A 22,357-nucleotide genomic window follows, 5' to 3' on the forward strand; every position below is an offset into this window, starting at 1 on the left:
ATGTTTTTTTCTAGCTCTTTCTTTTAACTACATTTATCATTATTATAAACATCATGAATTATGTAACCTTTAATCACTGTTGCCCCCAAATATGCTGAGACAGTCATATAATGGTCACCCATATGCAGACTTCAACAAACAATTTAACGCCACTCAAAAAAGTACTTACCAACATTAACATCTTTTATTGTCCATTCTCACAACGGCTCAGAGTAATATGGGAAATTAGAACCCCCAGGAAATAAATTTTGAAGCAATGTTTAGGGTGCTAAAATTTGGGACAAATGGTGACGATCTTGGTTCATGTCTAGCAAGCAGGTCATGTCATTTCATGGAGTTGTTAATACGTCAAGGTCTGCCAACGAGGGATTCAGGGGGATACAGACCAGATTTTTTGATGTCAAGTCAGTGGCCACCCTACATAAGACTTCAAGCTTTTGAAATCATTTCAAGCATTCCCATAGAATTGACATGTTAAAGGGTGTGAAGACTTGCGCACAAAGAAATGTCCCATGCCGGTAATCTGACCTAGTTTCGAATGAGGTGTAACAGAAGTGTTAGACACCACCATCGATCCCAGAAAATACACACACAGCTTGCTACCGTCTGTAATTAGACACTAGTGTACAGTCAATACATACAGCTAGGGTTAATACCCACAACACAGTGTTCATAGCAGCGTGGACATCTGGGATCTAGATAAAAGATAACAAGGTATCATGTTTCATTACTGTCTGCATTTTGTAGCGACAAGAAGAAAATGCCATTTGCAAGCAATGGAAAGTTAACTTTTTCAGAGCGTGGGCAAGCGGTTTGGGGCGAGTCTTCAATGCCTTTAACAAGCAAGTCATCTCACACATAACCATTCACACACACACACACACAATGATTGTAAAGGTTATGAACTAGATAGACATGAACAAAAGAAGTGACATAATGTGGCTTGGTTTTCTCTTTTTAATTTCTTTCCTTTATGACAAAGATGGAGAACATCTATTTACAATTAACACATATAAGTATGTCTTGTGAACAGAATGAGCCTGAACACCCCAAACTAGAGAAGAAAATACTTTGTAGCAGTTGTCAATCCTGAACAACTCTGTTCTTTTCCTCTGCTTCTCTCCATCCCACATCGATTTTCATACATTGTTCTCTGATTCTTTCCTTTTAGCCTGAGAGCTTTTTACCTTCAACTGCTTAAGTTCTTCTTGCAAGTCCTGGCTCATGTTCTGTAAGATTTCATGTCTCTGGTAGTGTGCTCTCTTTGTTGGCTTGTCATTAGGAAACGTATCAAGGTTTATTTCTTGAGGTTTATGCAAAAACGGATGCCATATACCTTGCATACTAGGGTTGTTTGTTCTCCACGGACGTATTGTCTTGAGATCCTCTTGACCTGACTGAGTTCTTAGGAGTTCCATTGCCTTGGCAATCTCCTCTCTCTCTTGCTTGACAACGTCCACCTTTGAAATACTGCCATTTACTGTGAATGTAAAGATAATTATCATTACGGTTAACCTGTGCAGTCTATTTTAGCAAAGTAGTGTTATGCTAAACTGAACATGCAATAATTACTGATTGCTGTTCAAACTTTATCCACATGTTATCTAAAAGAAATCATCAAGGGAAAGAAACTACTAACAAACCAGAAAGGCAAAAGACTTAGTAATTACTAAGTAATTTTGTGTCGTAATTGAATGACTTTTTGCACAATACTCCTTCGTGATATAACTCTGAACTAGCATATTGTTGTGATTCTCTTTGCTGTGGTCAGTTTCATTGAAATGTGTCCTACGCTCAGTTTTTGATATCGTCAAATGGCTCTGTTTATTCTGACAGTCTAGAAGCATTTTGAATTCTGAAATGCGATGTACGCAAGATTCCACAATATGCCTTACACATACAGTGCACTGGGTAATTGATGTGTACACTGATAACATAGGTTTGGCATTGGGCTTAATTACAATCATTCTTGTCGTGATCAGTGGAGATCTATAAAACAGTACCCATAGGACATGAAATATTACTGTGTTAAAATGACTATTACAGGACACCCTGTGATGGATGTGACTGAACTCTTCGTTTATGAAGCTTTGGTTTGTTTGAAAGAAAGATTTCTGAATTCCTTGATAAAAAATAGAAACATGGGAAAAGGGGGAAATAAATCAGAAGTTTCTCAAAACAAATCAGATTTCTGATGAAAATCGGTAATGTGGCACATGACTTTGACCTCTGGAGAGCTTGAATTACTTTTGAACAATTACTTTTGAACTCCATAGAAAACAATATGGATTTTCTACTCAATACGGTGCATCTACATAGCAAATATTATATTCACCCACCAAATAGTTTTGCTATTATCTTGTTTACAAACAGGCATCTCTTACACACATGCTATAAACATTGCCTGGGTAATTTGCTTTTGGCAATAAAAAAAAAAAAATGCAGCAACTTCCTCCACACATTACATTTAACCTTACACAGCATTTAGACATGTAACACTTCTATGCAATCTCTGGGGGACATCCCATAGGATGCAGCCACAATCCGGTCCATAAAACTACATAAATCAAGAAGTTACCTAGCAGGTTCACATTTAGACACATGGGTGAAGGAAGGCAAGTGAGATTAAGTACAATACCTCGCACAAGGACACAATGTAATGATGTGACCAGGACTCGTGGCTGTACTCCTTAGATTACAAATCCATTGCATTGACCATTTGACCATAATTGCCCTCCATATTTACTCAGTAAGAACTTACAATATTCTGCTACAATCTTTGGACTTTGGTACTTTGAGTGAGGTGTAACATAAAGTACAATCTGAGGATTCTTCTCTGCAAACTCTACCAAATTTTCTTCGATGTAGTCTCTGGAGGGCAATAGAAAAACAACATCAATTAGCAACAGTTATACATGTAAAATGCAAAGGATGTACTACAGAATCAAGAAAATATGCATTGTGATGACTGTTTGTTTGATTTTTTTAAATACATTTTAAATTAAGCTGGAAAGAATGATATAAATCTAATGAAATTTAAGTCCTTACTTGTTTGCTTATTAAATGTCAGACATGGCATAGAATTGCCTGACTGTAATGTCTGACATCTGGCCATCCTACAGAAAGCTACAGTAGATGTACTTTATCATTGAACCTGCTATAGATGCTTAAGACCACATAATCACATTATCCAAAGTAAGAAACATGTAGTAGGCATATTAAAGTTCCCTTTGTGACCTGCTAGCATTTAGAGTGTGTTTGTGTTGTACAGTAGGTTAGAATAGTGACAACTGATATATGGGGTGTAGAAACCCTAATACTTATTTTTACCAATGTTGCCTGCAAGGCTACTGTACATGAAAAAAACATCAAAAGTACCAACAGATGACTATTATTGTGGTTGGCAATTCACATTGTCCTCCATCCAGCATGAAGTTCCGCCAGTAGCATGTATGTCTAGCATTTCTAATAAAATGATTTGAAGTAAAACTAACAATCTGCATCAAGATTTATGGAATCCAACTGTTTACAAATGACAAATCTTTGAAAGTAGCCCTAGCCTAGGCCAAGTGTATTTGTGCCCTACTGCCTTCTGTATATGAAAATAGCCTGTTGTATTGTACTATGACTCCCCAGCAAAAGTACTCAATAAAATAGAAAGATGCATTGAAATAGTTTCCAAAAAAGATAACTCTGTACTAACAGGCAACATAATTTTTCAGCCCCCAATATATATACACAGTGACTAAATGTAACAGTGAACATACAACCATTCTTTATTAAGAAATAATACTACAAACATACCCAGCCTAGGTAGCCAGGACAGCTCTGAAATCAATCCCTAACCCTGCAAATGCTTTTTGTACAATTGTATAGTAAACAATCACACAATCATGATGACGTAAGTTTTTTGCAAAATTCTGGCCCATTTGCAGTGATCAAACAAATGAAAAATTGAAACCAAAAACAGTTGTTATCTTGGCAGATGCATTGCTGGTGTACTGACCTTTCCATTCATAAAATGTAATATGACTGTACTGGGTATATATATATGCTTGGCTACATGCAAACACCATTTCATAATGATATATGTATCACTCTCTCAAGGTTCCTGCTGCAGAGAGAGCCATTCGAAGGGCATATTTCAAAAACAACTTTGAGTCATTAGTTGCTCTGTTGGAACTGAGTTAAGCATGTGTAGGCTCGTGCATGCATTGGATAATGCTGTTGTTCGAAATTAACATTCTCTCGATCTCTGCGAATCGGGCAAAGATTTTGCAAAAAAGTACCTTGTCATGATTGTATAATATTTCCCACAGAATAGGCTTCAATTTACCAAAAAACAAAAAGGGTTCTTTAGGTCGTCAAGATTCAATGCATAATGGGGCTCTATAACACTTTACCAGTCCTGTTACTTATAGTTAACTACCCAAACAACTAAACCAAAGTAAATCGGCAGTTTCTGGTGAACATACATGTTACATAGATGAAACAGCATGAATTGATAGGTTAGTGAGGGAGAGATAAGGATGGAAGGTTAGTGACAGGCCCTGCACTATGGTGTGAGTTAATTACCCTTAAATTGCAATAGTAAGGGCACTAATGTGCTTTTAATGGATAGCAATGCTGATGATTATTGCTCAGTAGTTCTAGCCTTCAACTATATGATTTCATCAATGGTTTGCCCTGATTCCACAAGAAATAACAAGAATTATACTTTTAAAGGTCAGAGTATAATTCTGCAAAAACTGGGCGTAATACAAACTTGATGTTTTGACTTAACATGTCAACTACAGTGTCTATTGGTGCAGCTACATGTATAATAATTAATATAGTATATGTTAGGGGGATCACAAGGTTACTGGATCCCATTACCGTCATACTCTAGTATTGGTAGCGAAATGGGGTTAGGCCCAGCCTCTAGAATAGAAGTACTGTAGTAGTATAGTCAGTATTGCGAAGTTCGCCATACTGCGAAGTTCGGGCACCCTAAGAAATACACGATTTTCACCATGAAAACCTACAGGAAGAGCCAAATTTCACCAAAAAGTACGAAGCTACAGTTATTTTCTCTCCAAAATGACCCGTGTGCAAGAAATTACTTACATATTTGTCAATAAAATGACGAAGATCTATGAAGTCTGTTATAATTACTGAAAGAGCAACAGCGCCACCAATTTTTACCAGCGCCACACTGTGGGTTGCGTGTCCGAACTTCGCAATACTCTAGCAAGAAATACCAGTTCCACAATCACGAAGAATCTTCTTGGAAAACAACGTGAAAACAGTTTGCAGGAAAGAAAGTTTGGCCGTGTATCGTACTATAACAAAATTCTCCAACCATATGAAGTATATTTTCAAATGATTTATACCAGAAGATTTAGTTTTGGGGTGTTTTAAGTCTTAAGTGGCCGAACTTCGAAGTCACCATCCTACTATACTAGTAGTAGTAGTAACACTATCATAGTTAAGCCTACCGCAAATGCATTAACCACTACGCAAACAACACGTTCTCTATCGGCTTCTTATAACGCTATTAACTGTTTTTGAAATGGTTATATTCGTGTTCGTTTTACGTATTACCACAGTGAAATATTGAACCAGGAGGTTGAACCCCCACATACGTTAAATTAACGTTAGGTTACTGTAGCCTACAATTGGGCCTAAGTTTGTTGACTTTCATCCCTGGCCTTAGGCCTATAGGAACTGCCGGTATGAAAAACTTACCGCATTCCTCTACTTAGTTGATGTTTCTTACAAAACTGCAGTGTTATCCTTTGGAGTTGACATACATATCGACCAACTCCATTATGCAGGACGCTGTTAAGGAACTTTGATGTGATTTCTCGTGTGCTGCCCATTTCTGTCCTCCTGTGAAATTGGGTCGATTCGGAGTTAGCGTGTCCACGAAAGGCTAAATTCATATTAAAATTCACAACACTGTGTAACATGCAAGGCGACAGTACCAAAGTGCGCTCTGTATTCAGCTGATTTTTGTCCACGTTTTTTAAGTTAAATTAAATCACAAATCTGTCACAAATGATAGACATTATTGGTAGTGTTGAAAGATTTAATAAGTTATACAATTAGTGAAATTCAAACTTGTCAGGCTATCTTTTCACATCAACTGTTAAAATATGAATGTAAGAGACTGACTTCGGTCAGCTTGCGGCTTTGATGAGCCAATGAGGCTTCTTTGCGAGTTCCTGCTTGCACATGGATCTAAAATACATACATACAACTGTTGAAGTGGTTGTGGTATAAATCTAATGAAAGATATTTCTACTACTTTTTACCCAAAGATCTCTTATTGTGGTTTTGTCAAATGTAGTAAGTGTATGAAACACTTTATTTCTCATTTATAACAACAGGAAATATAAGCGGGTCTCATATGAATATATATTCACAATTTCAACCTTTCAGCAAATCCGAAAACCAGGTGAGAGCTACAGAACGCAATCCAAAATGGTTAGTGCTAGCTTCCTCCTGAGATTACAAACTGTTAAGGAATAAGGACACAAAGCAAGAAGATAATAGACTGACCAATAGATTTATTCATTCATTTTGTGACCTTGAGCTATACTTCTTGAAATATACTGCATTAGATCAAAGATAGCAATTCAAGGTCTTGAATCAAATATAAATATTACATATCACATGAATATGACAAAAACAGCTCCTCTCCTACCCATGTTAACTCAGGTACAACCCGATCCAGAGGGCACTGTATCATCTAACAGTAGCACAGGCACCCCCCCCCCCCCCCGTCCAGAGGGCATCTTTCCATCCAGCCTTAGCTCTACTCAGACACCCTCACATAGAGGGCACTTTATCATCCAACCTTAGATAAACTCTGGCACAACCTATTACAGAGGGCACTGTTTCATTTAATGTTAGCTCAGGCATACCCCCACAAAGATGCACCTTTCCATCCATCCAGCCTAAGCTTTACCCAGATACAACCTCAAATAGAGGTCACTATATCCTCTAATGTTAGCTCAGGCATAACCTCATGCAGAGGACACTGTTTCATTCAGCCTTAGCTATGCTCAGGTTCACCCTGCCACAGATGGCAAAGTTTCATCCAACCATAGATATGGTCAAGCACACCCTCACACAGTGGGCACTGTTTCAACTAATGTTAGCTATGCAAAGGCACAGCCTCATACCGAGGGCACTGTTCCATCCAGCCTTAGCTATCTTCATTCTCAGCCTGGCTCAGAGGCACCATTTCATCCTGTCTTTGTTATGCTCAGAAGTCAATGCATCTTGTCTTCATGTTACTGACAATATTTCAGGATGGTCATTCCAAAATGTGTCCCTTATTACATCAATATGCAAGCATTTCACTTTGCGTCTTTTTCGAATGACCTTTGACCCTTCATTTCCTTTAGCACTCTGGTCTTTATAGGATATGTCTTCTACCTGCAAGAGATAACATAGATTTAGACTTCACTCAAAGATTGCAAGAGGTGGTTCTGAATAAATCCATTAAACTATACAGTTTACAGTACAATACTTGATTTTATTTGAACTTTAATCAGCTTTTGGTCACAGCAAGCTTGGGCAACTCATGATCCACAGTCTCAGTGTTTTAATAGAAACACACTTTTATCTTCCTTACAATCATCACTACTTTCACAACAATCATCAGCATGCTCACCACATCATCAGTGCCATCATCACCCTCATTGTTGTCATCATCATCAAGGTTTAATAAGGTTGTGGCACAGTGCTGATATCATCCAAACGTTTTACTGAGTTATGACATCATTATACTGTAATGTTCTACCACCCTCTGTTTACTGTCAATAATCCCTTGATTTCAGAGAAATGGTATCAAAATGACTTTTTGGCTGAAGTTTGGCTGAGAAAACACTGTTAACATTTAAGACTTTGACACGTCACTAGCATTCTTAATACAACTGTGTATACCTGTAACTCTTTCAATACTATTGGGATGTAAATTTACAAATACAGAATACAACACTAATTGGATCCTTTCCTTCTTTGCCTCAGTAGACAACAGGAATGTCTACATTGCACACACAGAAGATTATATTAACAGTAAATGAATACTTGGTTTTTACAATAACAATTTTACGAACCAATTCCCAAATCAGAACAGAGCCTTTCCTGTACATCTCTGATAAACTGTTGTAGTTGATCTCAAATTGAGAGAAGAGCAACTCATTCTTGTCACTAGAAAATGTTCCCTACAAATTAAAAGACAAAGATCTTCAATAGTGATTAACAGGGGAAGGAGATGAGCAGAGGTAGCGGGTGTGAGCAGCAAGGAAATAAGAGTTATATGCAAACATAAAATACTTATGTATTTGTGTGTGTATGTGTAGGGGGACCCTACTCAGGGCTTCCTGTCCAAATGCTCCTTGTTGTTATAACATTTCTACTACACTGAATGTGAAACATAACCTAATCTGTAGCCTAACCAATCATCCAATAAATTAAAGAGAGCTGTGTTACCAAGAGAATCATGTTAAACTTGTAATTTGTCTCTATTTGTGCAACACCAGGCAAGAAGTGGTGATGACTGTATAAAATTGCAAAACTGGAGAAAAGAACCACCACATATTTCACAGACTCTCACAAACAAGCCTGCATATCAAGTCACATATTTCACTGATCCACCCAAACCAGCCTGCTGATCCAGTGAAATATGTCACTGATCAAACAAGTCTGCCATCCAGTCACACACTTCACTGGTCCTCCCAAACAAGCCTGCATATCCGGTCAAATATGTCACTGATCCTCTCAAACAAGCCTACCAACCTGTTAAATATTTCACAGATCTTCCCATACAAGCCTGAACATCCAGTGAAATGTTTCACCGATCCAAGACAAGCCTGCCGACCTGCCACACATTTCACAGATCCTCCAACACCCAATTGTTAGGTCACACATTCCTCATTCACCACATAGTCTATTGTTATCATGTAGCATAAACTCACCCTGAGTTGTTCCTCTGCCTGTTTAGGAGAGCATCCTCCATCTTGAACTAGACTCCAGAAACAGGTATTATACAGATTGTTTATGTGACCTTGAAAGAGAGAGACAGAGAAATTATCTCTTAAATTAGTACATCCTAATTTACTCTTGACGCAAGGTTTCAACAATTATTAATGTGCAAATGTGGTGACTAAAATTAAATTCTGTATAGAATAAGGTAGAAAAATCAATTAAACAACCAGTAGCAATAACAATCTGGCACCCATACGTTTGCCCTTTTCATAAAGCTGTTGTCACATTAGGTTTCTCAACATTACCATGTAGAGGATATGGAACATAGACCTTGTCAATGTTGTCATGGAGTTCATTATGTGATTGGCTTGGAAGCCATCAAAAGAAGGAAGAAACAAACACAATTGATAAAGATGTGATACAATTTGAATGTATGGTTACAAAGTAATATCATAGCGCCAACAGGCTTATAATGATTTCTTGCCACATATAACAATACATGAGAGCATTTCCTTTATGCTCAGTACAGTTCTTACAGTACCTAATAAGTTGGCAACTAGCTGATCTACATGTTAAGTGTGAAGTTCATCCAAAATTTTAGTTTTTGAGCTCCACAGCAGAACTTTTTGAGTAACTTTGTTTGAAAGGTTTTCAGACTTTGACTTCTGCTGACATCAAATGACCTTCACAGAAAACAATATGTTTTATGCACTCAATAAAATCATACCGAGTATGCAGTGAATCCATAACTTAGTTAAATTTTGTTGAAATGGGCACTAAATATTGTAACACTTTCCTCTGTGCGTAGCACCGGCCAGCTAATTCAGGGTTCTTGGCCTAAGATGTTGTATTGTAAATTGTAATTGGCCAGAGAATGAAGATGTACACAAATAAATCCAGAGAGGTGATGGTATTTTTTAACAGCAATACATTGAAAAGAAAACTTCTTACAGTAAGGTTAAGTGTCTGGTATTACATATGTGGTACAAACTTTAGGCTATGTGGCCCTGAAGCCTACCATCAAGACTTTTTCGTCCAACAGCAACCAGGGTATAGACTGTTCTGTCCCTCCCAGGTAATGCATTTTATATAAATCCCTTAACAATACGTGGAAATACCACATTTATACAAATGATGAACTTTACCCTACAACTTAGCTTAAGACATAATACACAAATACTACAGTGCATTCCTATCATCCCCAAACAATTGTACTCCTTTACAGAGATGAATGTGATCACATGAGTATCCCTAGGAAATATCACATGTGTTACATCACAATCCCAGGATAAGCCTGATACCACTTGCCGATCCATAGAAGCAGCCCCAAAAGGCATAATCTGCCAACAATTACAACTGGTTTAGGAGAGATAACCCCTATATAATTCCAAGAGGATTAAAACTACCACAATGGTTCCACACCGTCCACACAGAACTCCCATTGCTCCACAACTTTACAGTAACAGTGTTACACTATCTTTGAATGATGTATGAGAATCCTGTGTGAATATTTCCTATTACAATATATTGTATATGTTTGCTAGCAATGCATGGAATGGAATCAACAGCTGCCATGAGTAAAGTACCTCACAGGTGCCAGCATACATATTTTCAGAGTTAGAAAACTCTTGCCTGAATTTAGGACTAAGCATTCTCATTCTGCCATATAATAGTGGATTTCCAGTCTTTTGCAATAGACCTATCTAGCTGTATGAGAACTTTGTTCAAACTTACAATCTGCTTGTCTCCAGCTTAGATAGTCACGCATGTTTTGGTCACTCGGGTACAAAACCACTCTTCCATCAAATGCTGGAGGATATAACAATGGGACATCACCAAAGAATTCCTTCCAATGGTACACATAGGAGGATGAGAAGAGAGATACCATATTACTCATCAGCTTACTGGAGGTGAAAAAGATGAAACGAAAAAAAGATGAAAAGATGTTTCTTAACACCTTCAGTTTGACATGTGTGATCCCCATATACTTTACAATCATGGTTTTGGTATACCATTTTACAGTTCACACAACATGTTGCGCTGTACTAAATAATGGTAATAATCATAATAAATGAGACTTATATAGCACCAAATCAGTAGACAAAAGCCACTGCTCAAGGTGCTTTACAAAGAAAACAGATTAATAAAAGGAACAAGTAAAAAACATGGGTCTTAAGTAGGTAGACTTTTGAAAGTTTTGAATGTAGAAAGTTTCGAGCATGTTCGAATGTGATCTGGTAAATTGTTCCAGAGATAATAAGAGCTTGAGTATTCAAAGCTTCTGTAACCATATACTGTATGTCTTCAAGCGTGGTTTAGGAACAGTACTGTTTTCATTGCAAAGAGATATCAACCACTCTCTATTTAATATGTCAAATATACTTTATCTCAGTCAACCATCAATACATCAGAAACTAAATGAGATTCTTTGAATTCACAACTGCTAACGAGGAATTATCGTACAGATTCATTAATAAAGTACAAATTTAATTAGGTCAGGCATTGTCATTGTTTGTTGAATATATGCTTTCTAGCTTTAGTCATTGCCATTGATTGTTGAATAAGTGGGTTATTTCTAGATTCTGGGAATGAGATGCATCAAATCTGGAATTAATAAGTTATTATGTTTACAAAACTTTTCATATTTTGCTTCCTGTTAACATATAATTTGGTCCCTATCAAACCTTTATGGTAATTATTGGAAGACAGTTCAATACACAACATACCTGATACCTTGGAGCAAATTAATTGAAACAGAATTTTACTTGGACAAGCAGTTTACACAGAAGCCTTCATTAGGTCATTAGTGACCCAATTTTCAATTTTGATTGCAAAGAGCCACTATTAACGTCACAGACAAATCTTGTGAGGTATGACAGGAGGTAACAATCCAGCCAATCTGATTTCCCTTGGAGAATCATTACACATATTCATAGGCGTAAGAGGCAAGGGGGGGGGGGCTGCAGCCTCCCAACCAACACTTTTTGGTGAAAATTCGGGGAATATGGTGAGAATTTTTCGGGTACCTACTGAAAGAAAAACATTTTGGAATGTTGTGTTTTTCAATGGTTAAACTGATATTATTATTATTATCAGTATTATTGTAACGACTTTCCCAATAATTATAACCAATATATGGAAGGGTAATAACACAGCAAATGATTGTATGTTATTGGCATGCGATGTAATAACCAATGCATGCCTATATGATATGCACAGTATATAATATCTTGAACGCAAAATTTTGGTCATTTTTTTCGGGCAAGTCGTTACACCCCCCCCCCCCCACCCACAAAAATTAAATTGGGCTCCTAGGCCTATGCACATATTCAACTGTATGTACCTTTACATCACTAGTTGACAGGTGAGTCATAAGCAAGTGACATATTTCAAGTAATTCAGTTACCATAACTTCAGAATATATTATTTAGTGACTTCTACAATAATCATAAACTTTCCTACAAAGAATAAGATGATGAACTAAATTATCTCCACTATAGTCAATCTGTGTTAAAAAAATATTATCCAGTCAATAGCTGCAATGACAGCCTGACAATCATTAAATAGTTACTTTTGTTTACATTGTGTCCTTCGTCCATATTTACAGCTTTCTACTCTTAAGCTTGTAATAACTACTATGGCTCTCCTGGTGACTTCCTATGTGAGTCTATTTTTCCTGTGACTGGAGAGGGGGATATACCAGCTTGTTACCTCCAGCAGTAGTCGTGTCAGACAAAATTTTAAAATAACACTGTTACGGAAAAGGTCATATTTTTCTAGGAATTAATTGGATAGCAACGTAGCTGTATCTTACATAATCTTAATTAAATCTCAATCATAATAGACAGAAAGTGGATCACAAGGTTATATTTATAAATTAATTCCCTTAAAAGGAAAATTGTCTTCTCAATCACGGTAGACAAGGTAATTGAATTAATTCTAGTCTTCAATGTGAGTATTTCTGCTTGACTGCTAGTACATAACCACCAATGGAGCAACAGAGTTACTGTAATTCAGGTGCTAATCGACAAGACAAGGTTATTTAATTCATTCTAGTCTTCAATGTGAGTATTTCTGCTAGTGCATAACCATCAATGGAGCAACAGACTTTATTCAGGTGCTAATCAACAATACAAGGTAATTTAATTAATTCTACTCTTTAATGTGAGTATTTCTGCTAGTACATAACCACCAATGGAGCAACAGAGTTTATTCAGGTGCTAATCCACAATGCAAGGTTAATTAATTAAATCTAGTCTTTAATGTGAGTATTTCTGCTAGTGCATAACCATCAATGGACCAACAGACTTGATTCAGGTGCTTATCGACAAGACAAGGTAATTTAATTAATTCTACTCTTTAATGTGAGTATTTCTGCTAGTGCATAACCACCAATGGAGCAACAGACTTGATTCAGGTGCTTATCGACAAGACAAGGTAATTTAATTAATTCTAGTCTTTAATGTGAGTATTTCTGCTAGTGCATAACCACCAATGGAGCAACAGACTTGATTCAGGTGCTTATCGACAAGACAAGGTAATTTAATTCATTCTAGTCTTTAATGTGAGTATTTCTGCTAGTGCATAACCACCAATGGAGCAACAGAGTTTATTCAGGTGCTAATCCACAATGCAAGGTTAATTAATTAAATCTAGTCTTTAATGTGAGTATTTCTGCTAGTGCATAACCACCAATGGAGCAACAGACTACAGAGTTTATTCGGGTGCTAAATCGCAATCAAACACTGATCCTCAAGGCAGAGCTCTGTTAATATTTGCAACAAAAGGTCAAGATAGGGTCCGGATTTTATGCCACTTTTCAACTATACTTAAAGGCACAAAGTATGCTTTAATTGTCCCTCCCAGGTGATGCATTTTATATAAATCCCTTAACAATACGTGGAAATACCACATGTGTACAAATGATGAACTTGACCCTACAACTTAGCTTAAGACATAATACACAAATACTACAGTGCATTCCTACCATCTCCAAGCAATTGTACTCCTTTACAGAGATGAATGTGATCACATGAGTAACCCTAGAAAATATCACATGTGTTACATCACAATCCCGGGATAAGCCTGATTCCACTTGCCAATTCATAGAAGCAGCCCCAAAAGCCATAATCTGAAAACAATTACAACTGGTTTACTTAATGCCAGGAGAGATTACCCCTATATAATTCCAAGAGGATTTAAACTACCACAATGGTTCCACACCGTCCACACAGACCTCCCATTGCTCCACAACTTTACAGTAACAGCGTTACAATATAATAATTCAACAGTATTACTGAATATATGAAGAATGGGATAAGTCACTTTTGGGCAAATCTCTGGTATGAAGTTTCGATATCCGTGACAAACAATGTTCAGCTCTTGTTACATTTTCAAGATTATTAATGCAGGCATAGAATTGCCATGACAACGCAATCTTGTTTCTGTTTGGTAAACTGTTAGTCTGAACTAATCTCCATACGTTTATTCCTCCAAGAATGTTTAACCTTTTCATACCTGATCGAGTGAATAAATTTTGCAGGATTTCATAAGCTTCAGCTGAAACAGCATTTATTTCTTCAGTCTGTTTGAGCGGACTATGTTTCCTGATAATTTGATTGCATCACAAATATGCAAAGTGCAACTTCAGTAGGGTACAACATCTTGCAGAGATTCTATTGACTAATGAATTTTTTAAACCATCCTATGGATACTGAGCAGTCATAGGTTTGTAAGTCACACATAAACTGGCTGTATCAGGACAAAGAAGACACTGTACCTGAAATGAGAAGGTCTGCAACAATAGGCCAGTAAAGCTGAATTGCATGGCCAGTATGCCGTAGATAACCATGTTATGTATTCCTCAAAAACTGAACTGTGCCCGTCATTATACAAACTGAGCCAGGAAGTAACTTGGATTCTTTCTTCCCTTTATTGGCCATTTTAAGCGCTTCAGACGAGCTTGAAGCAAACTTTCACACTTATTAAAGTACTGACTGTGCAGCAGTTAAAATAGTATTCCAAATTGAAGTTTATAGGAAGCCAGTATTAAGCCCATGTTGGAGTCTTTCAACCTATCATTACAGAAAGCCATGTATACAAACATACACACACACACACATACTTGCATGAATGCATGCATGCCATCAGACATAGAACAATGATGATGGTTTAAAGTTAGTTTCTACTTTAGGATATTACCAATTTTAAAGGTTACTGTATTTACTGAATGTGCTAAACAAACACAGTTTCTACATTTTATCCCCAAATGCATATTTCAAGCTATGAAAAATATATATACTGTAGCTATGCGTGATAATTCAGTTCAATTCAAATTATTTCTCATCTTATCGTACAGAAGAAAGCTTAAACCACAGTACAGAAAATAGCACAATATGAAAACCAAGCACTAGAAAACAGAACTACTGTTAATGGGTTGATGACCACAAATTAAAAAAAAAACAGACAAAACATAAACAAAGAAGCTTCAATTCAACAAAGGTAGTGACAGATTATGGACAAGAAAGAGACTAGAACAGAAGAAAAACTGAATATTTAAGCCCCACAAAGTCATGTATTTGCTAAGTACAGTACTATATGATCAGTAATAGATACAGCATGCAGTATTTAAGCAGCGAAGACAAAAAGATTCCATTAAGTAAACCGGCAGTATTACAGACAAGGATATTTACTAATATATAACAATTTTTTGGAATCCTTCTTCCAGGCTGTAGATGAGTCTCTTTACTTTAAAATTAGCTGCAGATAAAGTAATGGCATATATATGATAACATAAAGCTAAGTTGCCCTTTAAGGATGTTATGTCACCTACTAGGTAAATACTGTGCTTGATGTCTATAATCAGCCTGATATGAAAATCTTTACCATTAAATATAATCCTACCTTCACCAGAAAAGCACCACGCTCTTACTTTATGCATCTTACTATTTTGAAATATTAAGATCCAAAACATGACAATAGTGTATTGCACTTGCTTATTATAATTCTATGAACTACAGTAATCTATACTTATACAACTCAATCTTTCAGTTTTTATCTTTACATTTATTTACATCTCCTTACCCTACTTCCATAGTTTACAAAGATTATGAAATCTCCTTACCCTAAATCCATAGTTACAAAGTTTGTGACATCTCCTTACCCTACGGTTAACAGTTAACAAAGATTGTGACATTTAAAATGTTGGATCTTATAATTTGCTGGTGAGAAAAGTTCAACAGCACTTGTCAAATTCACTGCTTTAACTGTACATACAACAACAATAACCAAGATGAGCTTGCCAGTACCTGCTGCAATATTCCCTGCCTCATCTCATTTCTTGTTGTTTTTGAAAATGATCTCAACCATTGTGAAAGGCACACAATGCATGTCATCCATGTAATATATCAGTATCATGATGATATAGATATTGCACTTGCTTATTATAATTCTATGAACTGCAGTAATCTATACAACTCAATGTCTCAGTTTTTATCTTTTAAATTTATTTACATCTCCTTACCCTATATCCATAGTTTATAAAGATTGTGACATCTCCATACCCTACATCCACAGTTATCAAAGATTATGACATTTAAATTGTTGAATCTTATTTGACATTTAAATTGTTGAATCTTATTTGCTGGTGACAAAAGTTCAACAGTGTCAAATTCACTGCTTAAACTGTGCAACAACAACACTAACCAAGATGACCTTGCCAGTACCTACTACAATATTCCCTGCCTCATCTCATTTCTTGTTTTCAAAATCTCAACCATTGTAAAAGGCACATAATGCTTTCACTTATTTGATCTAAATCCATGTAATATATATATCAGTATCTGAAGCCTGTAGGAGTACAGAAACTACAGAGAACCAGAGATGTTTACCTAGGGCCTGTCAAAACCAACCAATGGCATTTGTTTAAAGTTGCTTCCATACTGCAGTATATTTCTATTTGCAGTCACACTCATTCTTTAATATCTAAGTTAATACATGGCATGATTCCAACACCCCCCATCAACCCCCCTCCCCCCACCCCAAACAAAACTAATAGGGCACAAAAACTCAATGTTCATGATCATTTGTTTCCTAACCATCATCTTACACTGTAAGTGATTTAGAACTGCTTAGTATAAGTCATACTCAGCAATGAGTCATCTCAGTTAAAACAGTTTTTCTTAATAATTCTGCTTTTCTTCTTACATAAGACCATCTCAAAGAATCTTGGGCCTAAAACCTGTAACTGGGTATAGGACCTCTGAAACTCAAGTATCACAGGACATGTTTAGCCCACATTAGTTTGCCTATCACCCATTTTTCTGCACAAAAGACAGTACATACATATAATATCAAGAACTATTTATTCCTTTGGATAGACGTCAGCAAGCCAGAACCTAAATGACCTTCAATAATCCTATCAAACTAGACATGTGTCCTTGTTGCCCAATCTTGAGATACTGGTAGAACTTTCAAGGTGTTCAAAGTGTGATTTTCCAGTGACTTCAAAATGACCCTCCAAATGACTAATAATACTTTCCGGGGTTTCGATGTGTTATGTAGATTACATGCACATATCACAAATTAGTAATTCCTGTTATTCCATTTTTCAATTATTGAATAATGTAAAAGTTGGATGTCATCGTCACGACGATGGAGGTGAAACTGTCACCAAAACTATAAGTAGACCCCTAGCCACCATCCCCTTCTCACAAAGGTACCCTTGTGGGTCAATAATACTGTACCTTGCCCTTCTGCTGAACTGTGTTGTAGTTTTCTTCAACACAAAGCTAAATTCATCACTCTGCCCGTACGCAATCACAACGTCTTTGAACTCATTCATAACACTCTCTGCACACCGTTGCATCAAAACAAGGGCCCGGTCATCATTTGGCTTCACAAATTTATGTTCATCTGAAAACCTGTATTAAAGACCAATAAAGCACAGTATAGCTCAGTATGAATAAATTGACACCAATGCATTCTAATGAACTATTATATGACGATGTACCCAGCACTGACGTAATATCGTAGATTTTGAGTTGATGTAACTAGAGCAACGTAAGATGACTCACTGTAGCATAATCAGAATATGGGTAATGAGTTCAGAAGGTTTTAAAATTGTAGGAATTTTATGCCCAAATTTATGACAATTTAAATGAAGACTGGTTATGACTGTCAGCTTCCAGTTACATGTAAACGGCTGAAATGTCAACGCCCAAACTCTCTAGTTATCTTATGAACTTGTTAGTCAACAGCAATTGAATTGGATTTTTGGCTTGTGATACCAGCTGCCTCAGCATTCTTTAAGAAATAAAATGTGTAGGACTACTCACATTGTGGTATTTGTGTATCTTTACACAACATGAAGAGTAAAGACTCCATTTAGACCATCAATTTATTCAACTATTAACAGTCATAATAAGTATAATAATTGGGGAAAGTGGGGAGGGGCAAGGAAACAGTTGGGAACTTTGGGGGAATGTTGGATAAATGCTATACAAAGGGCAAATCCCAGGAACATTTAGGGGCTAGGGAACATGTTCTTTACTGCCCCCCCCCCCTCCATTAACCCTGTACACTTCCCTGGTAACCAAATTTTTAATTCATGACAATTGTAAGTTTTGCAAGAAGGGTTGTACATTCACCAGTTTTCAAGAATGATATTTATCGATTGCATTACATGTAACAAATAGGAATTACTCATTTCTCTGGAATGTATGTCCATCTCATGGCTCTATTGGTAGTCCGCGGGGAGGGGGGGGGGGAAGACCCTCTGAAGCTCAAGCATTTTCAAATATTCCTTGTTCCCTCATAGCAAGTTTTAAGGCACTATATAAATGTGAGAGAGAGAGAGAGAAATTCTATGGAATTTATTTCAAACCCTGGTCGGGGGATCCACCAGGCGTAATTAGTCTCCAGAAGCTGTTGGACTTTGAGATATATTTCATTTCACAGCTTTGAAGCACAAAAGCACATGTGGAAAGAGGAATTTAATTTCAGTTTTAATTTACCACAGTTAACTGCACTGTATGTGGGCAAGCATCATGATTGGAAGCCAAATTTCCCCCAAGGTCCCCTCTGTCCCTCCACCCCCCCCCCTTGGTACTGGCACTGACTAGAAACATTCCACAGAGGTATGGATCCCAAAGATCACCAAATATGCAAAATAATAACAAACCTGTGAAAGTTTTTTCCATCCAAACGAACAACAATCCAGCAATTTGGTAGACATTTATCAGCCACCTCAAAGTTCCTGACATATTCATACTTGCAATTAGCCATTGATGGATCCCACTTGCTGTTGAAATGAATAAAGGTCTCATAAATCAATCAAAGCTAGAAGACATTGCTGATGTACATCATTTTTCAGACTACATTACTGAGGGTGTCACCTACACTACAATACACAATCACAACTAGAAGATGCCAGACTACATTACTGAGGGTGTCACCCAGTGGCGGAGCGTCCATATAGTCAGGGGGGCCGAATGCCCCCCCTGACGGAGTCAAATGGACTGCTGGCGCCCTTTTCAGCTTTTTACCACTTTTTACTTATTCGCGATAATTTATACTTTTTTTATTGCGCTCTCATCTACCTATTGACATTTGTCACATTTTGTTGGCGATGACACCTATTTATTCTTCGCGTTTATCTGCAAATTAGCAAGGCCAGGAAAGGGTCATTTCCGGCAATCAAGGAAGTATCTTTACTCAAAAAATGTTTGTACGCTCTGCCCCATCCTGTGGTGGCGCTCCGCTTAGATAGTGTAGAAAGCGCCCCTACAGACCATTCTCGCCCCCCCCCCCCCTTGACCAGTACCCCTAGCTCCGCCACTGGTGTCACCTCCTCACTACAATACACAATCACAACTAGAATATATGCAGTTTCCAGCCAACATTGCATTGATGAGGGTGTCACCTCTACTACAATAAACAATCACAACTAGAAGATGCAGTTTCCAGACTACATTACTGAGGGTGTCACTTCTACTGCAGTAAATAATCACAACTAGAATATGCAATCACAACTAGAATATGTTTCCAGATGTACATTACTGAGGGTGTCACATCCTAAATTGTCCTTTTTGGGGAGAAGACCTCCAGACCCCTGCATGGGAGTTGGCTTCAGCTACCCCAGGGCCACATTCCCGCCTAATTATAATCCTGAAATCACACTTTACTTTAGTAATTATGAGAAATAATATACATGAAGTGCAGAAGTGCTAGGCCTATGCATGATGTAATCATGTAGGCTAGTTACTATAGCTCAATTAGAAAACATCGACATTACATACTTTGATGTGAGAAACGAAATCAATGTTATTAACTATTATAATGTGTAGGTACTGCTTCCACGAAAAACACATGGAATTTCGTAATATTTATATATTTGTGTATAGGCTTACCTTAGGTTATACGCTTAGAAGATGATGTTATAAGTTACTGGCAGGTTGAATACGAAGGCGCTTACACTAGTTGATACTTTGGTAGCGTCAAATCCCTGTGCAGCTAGTTTATAGTACTAGTTGACTACTTGTAAGTTGTAACCACATTTGAAGTTGCAGTGGGCAATGGATACTGAGTCTGAGAACCTTCCAACGCAATGCATTACGTTGCAAGTTGCATTCAGTGATTAGTAGGAAGTACAGAGGGTAAATCGCATTGACAACCGATGCCGATATCAGTCAGAAAATGCGGGCATGATTGTATTCAATTCTGTTATAGTTTGATACGAATGTATTCAATTTTCGGAAACATGATGTTACCCTTATCGAACGCAGGCCGGTTCACAAGTAGGTGGGTTATATTGGCGTGCCATGGTTCAGACGGGGATTTTTTTTAAATTCAGCCGGGGAAAATATGACCACTAGCTGCTATACCAGGGGCTTAGGGCTATAGCTAGAACTCTAGCTGTTTTAATGAGAAGGCAAGCAATGATTCTAGAGGGCAGACATGACCTATTTTCTAAATAAAGAAAGAAGCATTTTCTTACGACCCCCCACCCCACTCTCCCGTGGCTACGCCACTAATTGCTACGGGTGTATACCCCTTTCAACCTCCCCCACGCCCCCAGGAACTTTATCTCCCAACGCAACCATGGACCATCAATGTCAAACACCAACAATGTTTCTGAGAATGCACCACCTGATGTCTAAACTGTTTAACGACCCCCGCCGCGTACCCCACTGTCACACGAACTTCATTAAATCATTGACCGCGCTGGCCCTTAAAATACAAGTCACTTATTCCCATACCTAACTCATTCGTATGAAATAATCACTTCTTCCGCTTCCCGCGCACTTTTAAAATCATGTGCACGGCATCGGGATGGGGGGGGGGGGTGAGGCGACGGATGTGTACACTCCACTAGTTTTCAAATTCACACTTTCCTGTTTAGGGAATGTTCTTCATTCAGGGGGGATGGGTTGAATTCTTCACGGATCCCTTTCCAAGCTAAAAGATTTCGAAAATATTTTGTTTTAAAGAAAGAACCTGGGCACGAAAAACTGAACGACTGATCCGCTATCAGCCCCTTGCATCGAGACTGTGGCTGTGTGATCATCGTCAGATGTTTATCATGGTTCACCAGGAAGGGACACATAATGCTACACATGATCTCAGCCGAAAGGCTTGGGAAGCGAGATTCCGTAAATTGTCTCCTTTCTACAAGAAAGTTAACAATTTCCTACATTATTGTAAACAAGTCAACTATTGCATCATAGCGATTCTGTGGATTTGAGAAAATAGTGAACACTGTCATCCAGTTTAACACAAGTAACACCATCTTTCAACTAAATAACAGAAAAATCCATATTTATGTAATATTCCCAGTAACGTGCATGATTCATTGGACACAATCATATGTGAACCGACATGCATTCCCTAATGAGAATATTACCCACATTAAATTGGGTAACACCTGCTCTACGATTATGCAAATGAAACAATATACCAAATGTATATGCAAATTGATACAAAATATTAATAAAGTGTAATTATACATTCACGCAAAGGTTAAACAAGTATATGCTTTTTATCGATAATTTATTTCTTAATCAGGAGCGAAGGTGAAATTAATAAGTCATGCATAAATAAATCAGCTTGGGATTTTTTTTTTGTCACGGTTTATTTAGAGTGCTCAAGGCCACAGTAGTTATCGACTTCACTGTCGCCGAGATAATGCATTTCAGATTTTCAGCAAAATGCGTAGTTTGTAGGAAAGCGAATGTCAGAAGTATTGATCATCCATCGCATTTCAGTGTAATTCATTACTTATTTTCTGTAAACTGACGGTTACAATACGGTTTCTTTCAATGACCAAAAATAAGCTGAAGTATAGTTAATCATCTTTCCTATGTTACTTTCTTTTTCAATT

General features: G+C 37.4%; 2 protein-coding genes across 3 annotated transcripts; both read right to left on the reverse strand.

Moving 5' to 3' along the window:
• Positions 1 to 943: 943 nt before the first annotated feature.
• LOC139967829 (large ribosomal subunit protein mL43-like) lies at positions 944 to 5,914 on the reverse strand. The gene is made up of 3 exons (XM_071971950.1): positions 5,728 to 5,914; positions 2,762 to 2,871; positions 944 to 1,480 (listed from the first exon to the last, which is right to left on the reverse strand). The coding sequence occupies exons 1-3, from the start codon at positions 5,859 to 5,861 to the stop codon at positions 1,140 to 1,142; spliced, it is 585 nt and encodes a 194-aa protein (XP_071828051.1). The 5' UTR covers positions 5,862 to 5,914; the 3' UTR covers positions 944 to 1,139.
• Positions 5,915 to 6,565: 651 nt separating this feature from the next.
• Positions 6,566 to 20,791, reverse strand: LOC139967826 (probable tRNA(His) guanylyltransferase). Of its 2 annotated transcripts, none has more exons than XM_071971945.1 (7): positions 20,453 to 20,791; positions 19,160 to 19,279; positions 17,724 to 17,900; positions 10,714 to 10,883; positions 8,970 to 9,058; positions 8,109 to 8,216; positions 6,566 to 7,425 (listed from the first exon to the last, which is right to left on the reverse strand). In XM_071971945.1, exons 2-7 carry the CDS (start codon positions 19,261 to 19,263, stop codon positions 7,276 to 7,278), a joined length of 798 nt encoding a protein of 265 aa, XP_071828046.1. In that variant the 5' UTR covers positions 19,264 to 19,279; positions 20,453 to 20,791; the 3' UTR covers positions 6,566 to 7,275. The 2 variants fall into 2 exon arrangements, with proteins under 2 accessions (XP_071828046.1, XP_071828045.1); XM_071971944.1 differs by having other exon boundaries at positions 6,567 to 7,425; positions 20,388 to 20,790.
• Between the last annotated feature and the right edge of the window lie 1,566 nt (positions 20,792 to 22,357).

This window comes from Apostichopus japonicus, chromosome 5 (assembly GCF_037975245.1).
Source record: "Apostichopus japonicus isolate 1M-3 chromosome 5, ASM3797524v1, whole genome shotgun sequence".
NCBI classification, from domain to species: Eukaryota; Metazoa; Echinodermata; class Holothuroidea; order Aspidochirotida; family Stichopodidae; genus Apostichopus; species Apostichopus japonicus.

Bases quoted from the DNA above. Each gene is read 5' to 3' on its own strand.
- LOC139967826 (XM_071971945.1), bottom strand. From the start codon at position 19,263: ATGGCTAATTGCAAGTATGAATATGTCAGGAACTTTGAGGTGGCTGAT. The intron at 8,217-8,969 runs GTGAGTTTATGC...TTTAATTTGTAG, and splicing joins AGGCAGAGGAACAACTCAGG to GGAACATTTTCTAGTGACAA. The intron at 7,426-8,108 runs GTTCGTAAAATT...TATCTCTTGCAG, and splicing joins CTGTTCTGATTTGGGAATTG to GTAGAAGACATATCCTATAA.
- LOC139967829 (XM_071971950.1), bottom strand. From the start codon at position 5,861: ATGGGCAGCACACGAGAAATCACATCAAAGTTCCTTAACAGCGTCCTG. The intron at 2,872-5,727 runs GTAAGTTTTTCA...ATTGCCCTCCAG, and splicing joins CAACTAAGTAGAGGAATGCG to AGACTACATCGAAGAAAATT. The intron at 1,481-2,761 runs GTAAGTTCTTAC...TTACATTCACAG, and splicing joins AAAGATTGTAGCAGAATATT to TAAATGGCAGTATTTCAAAG.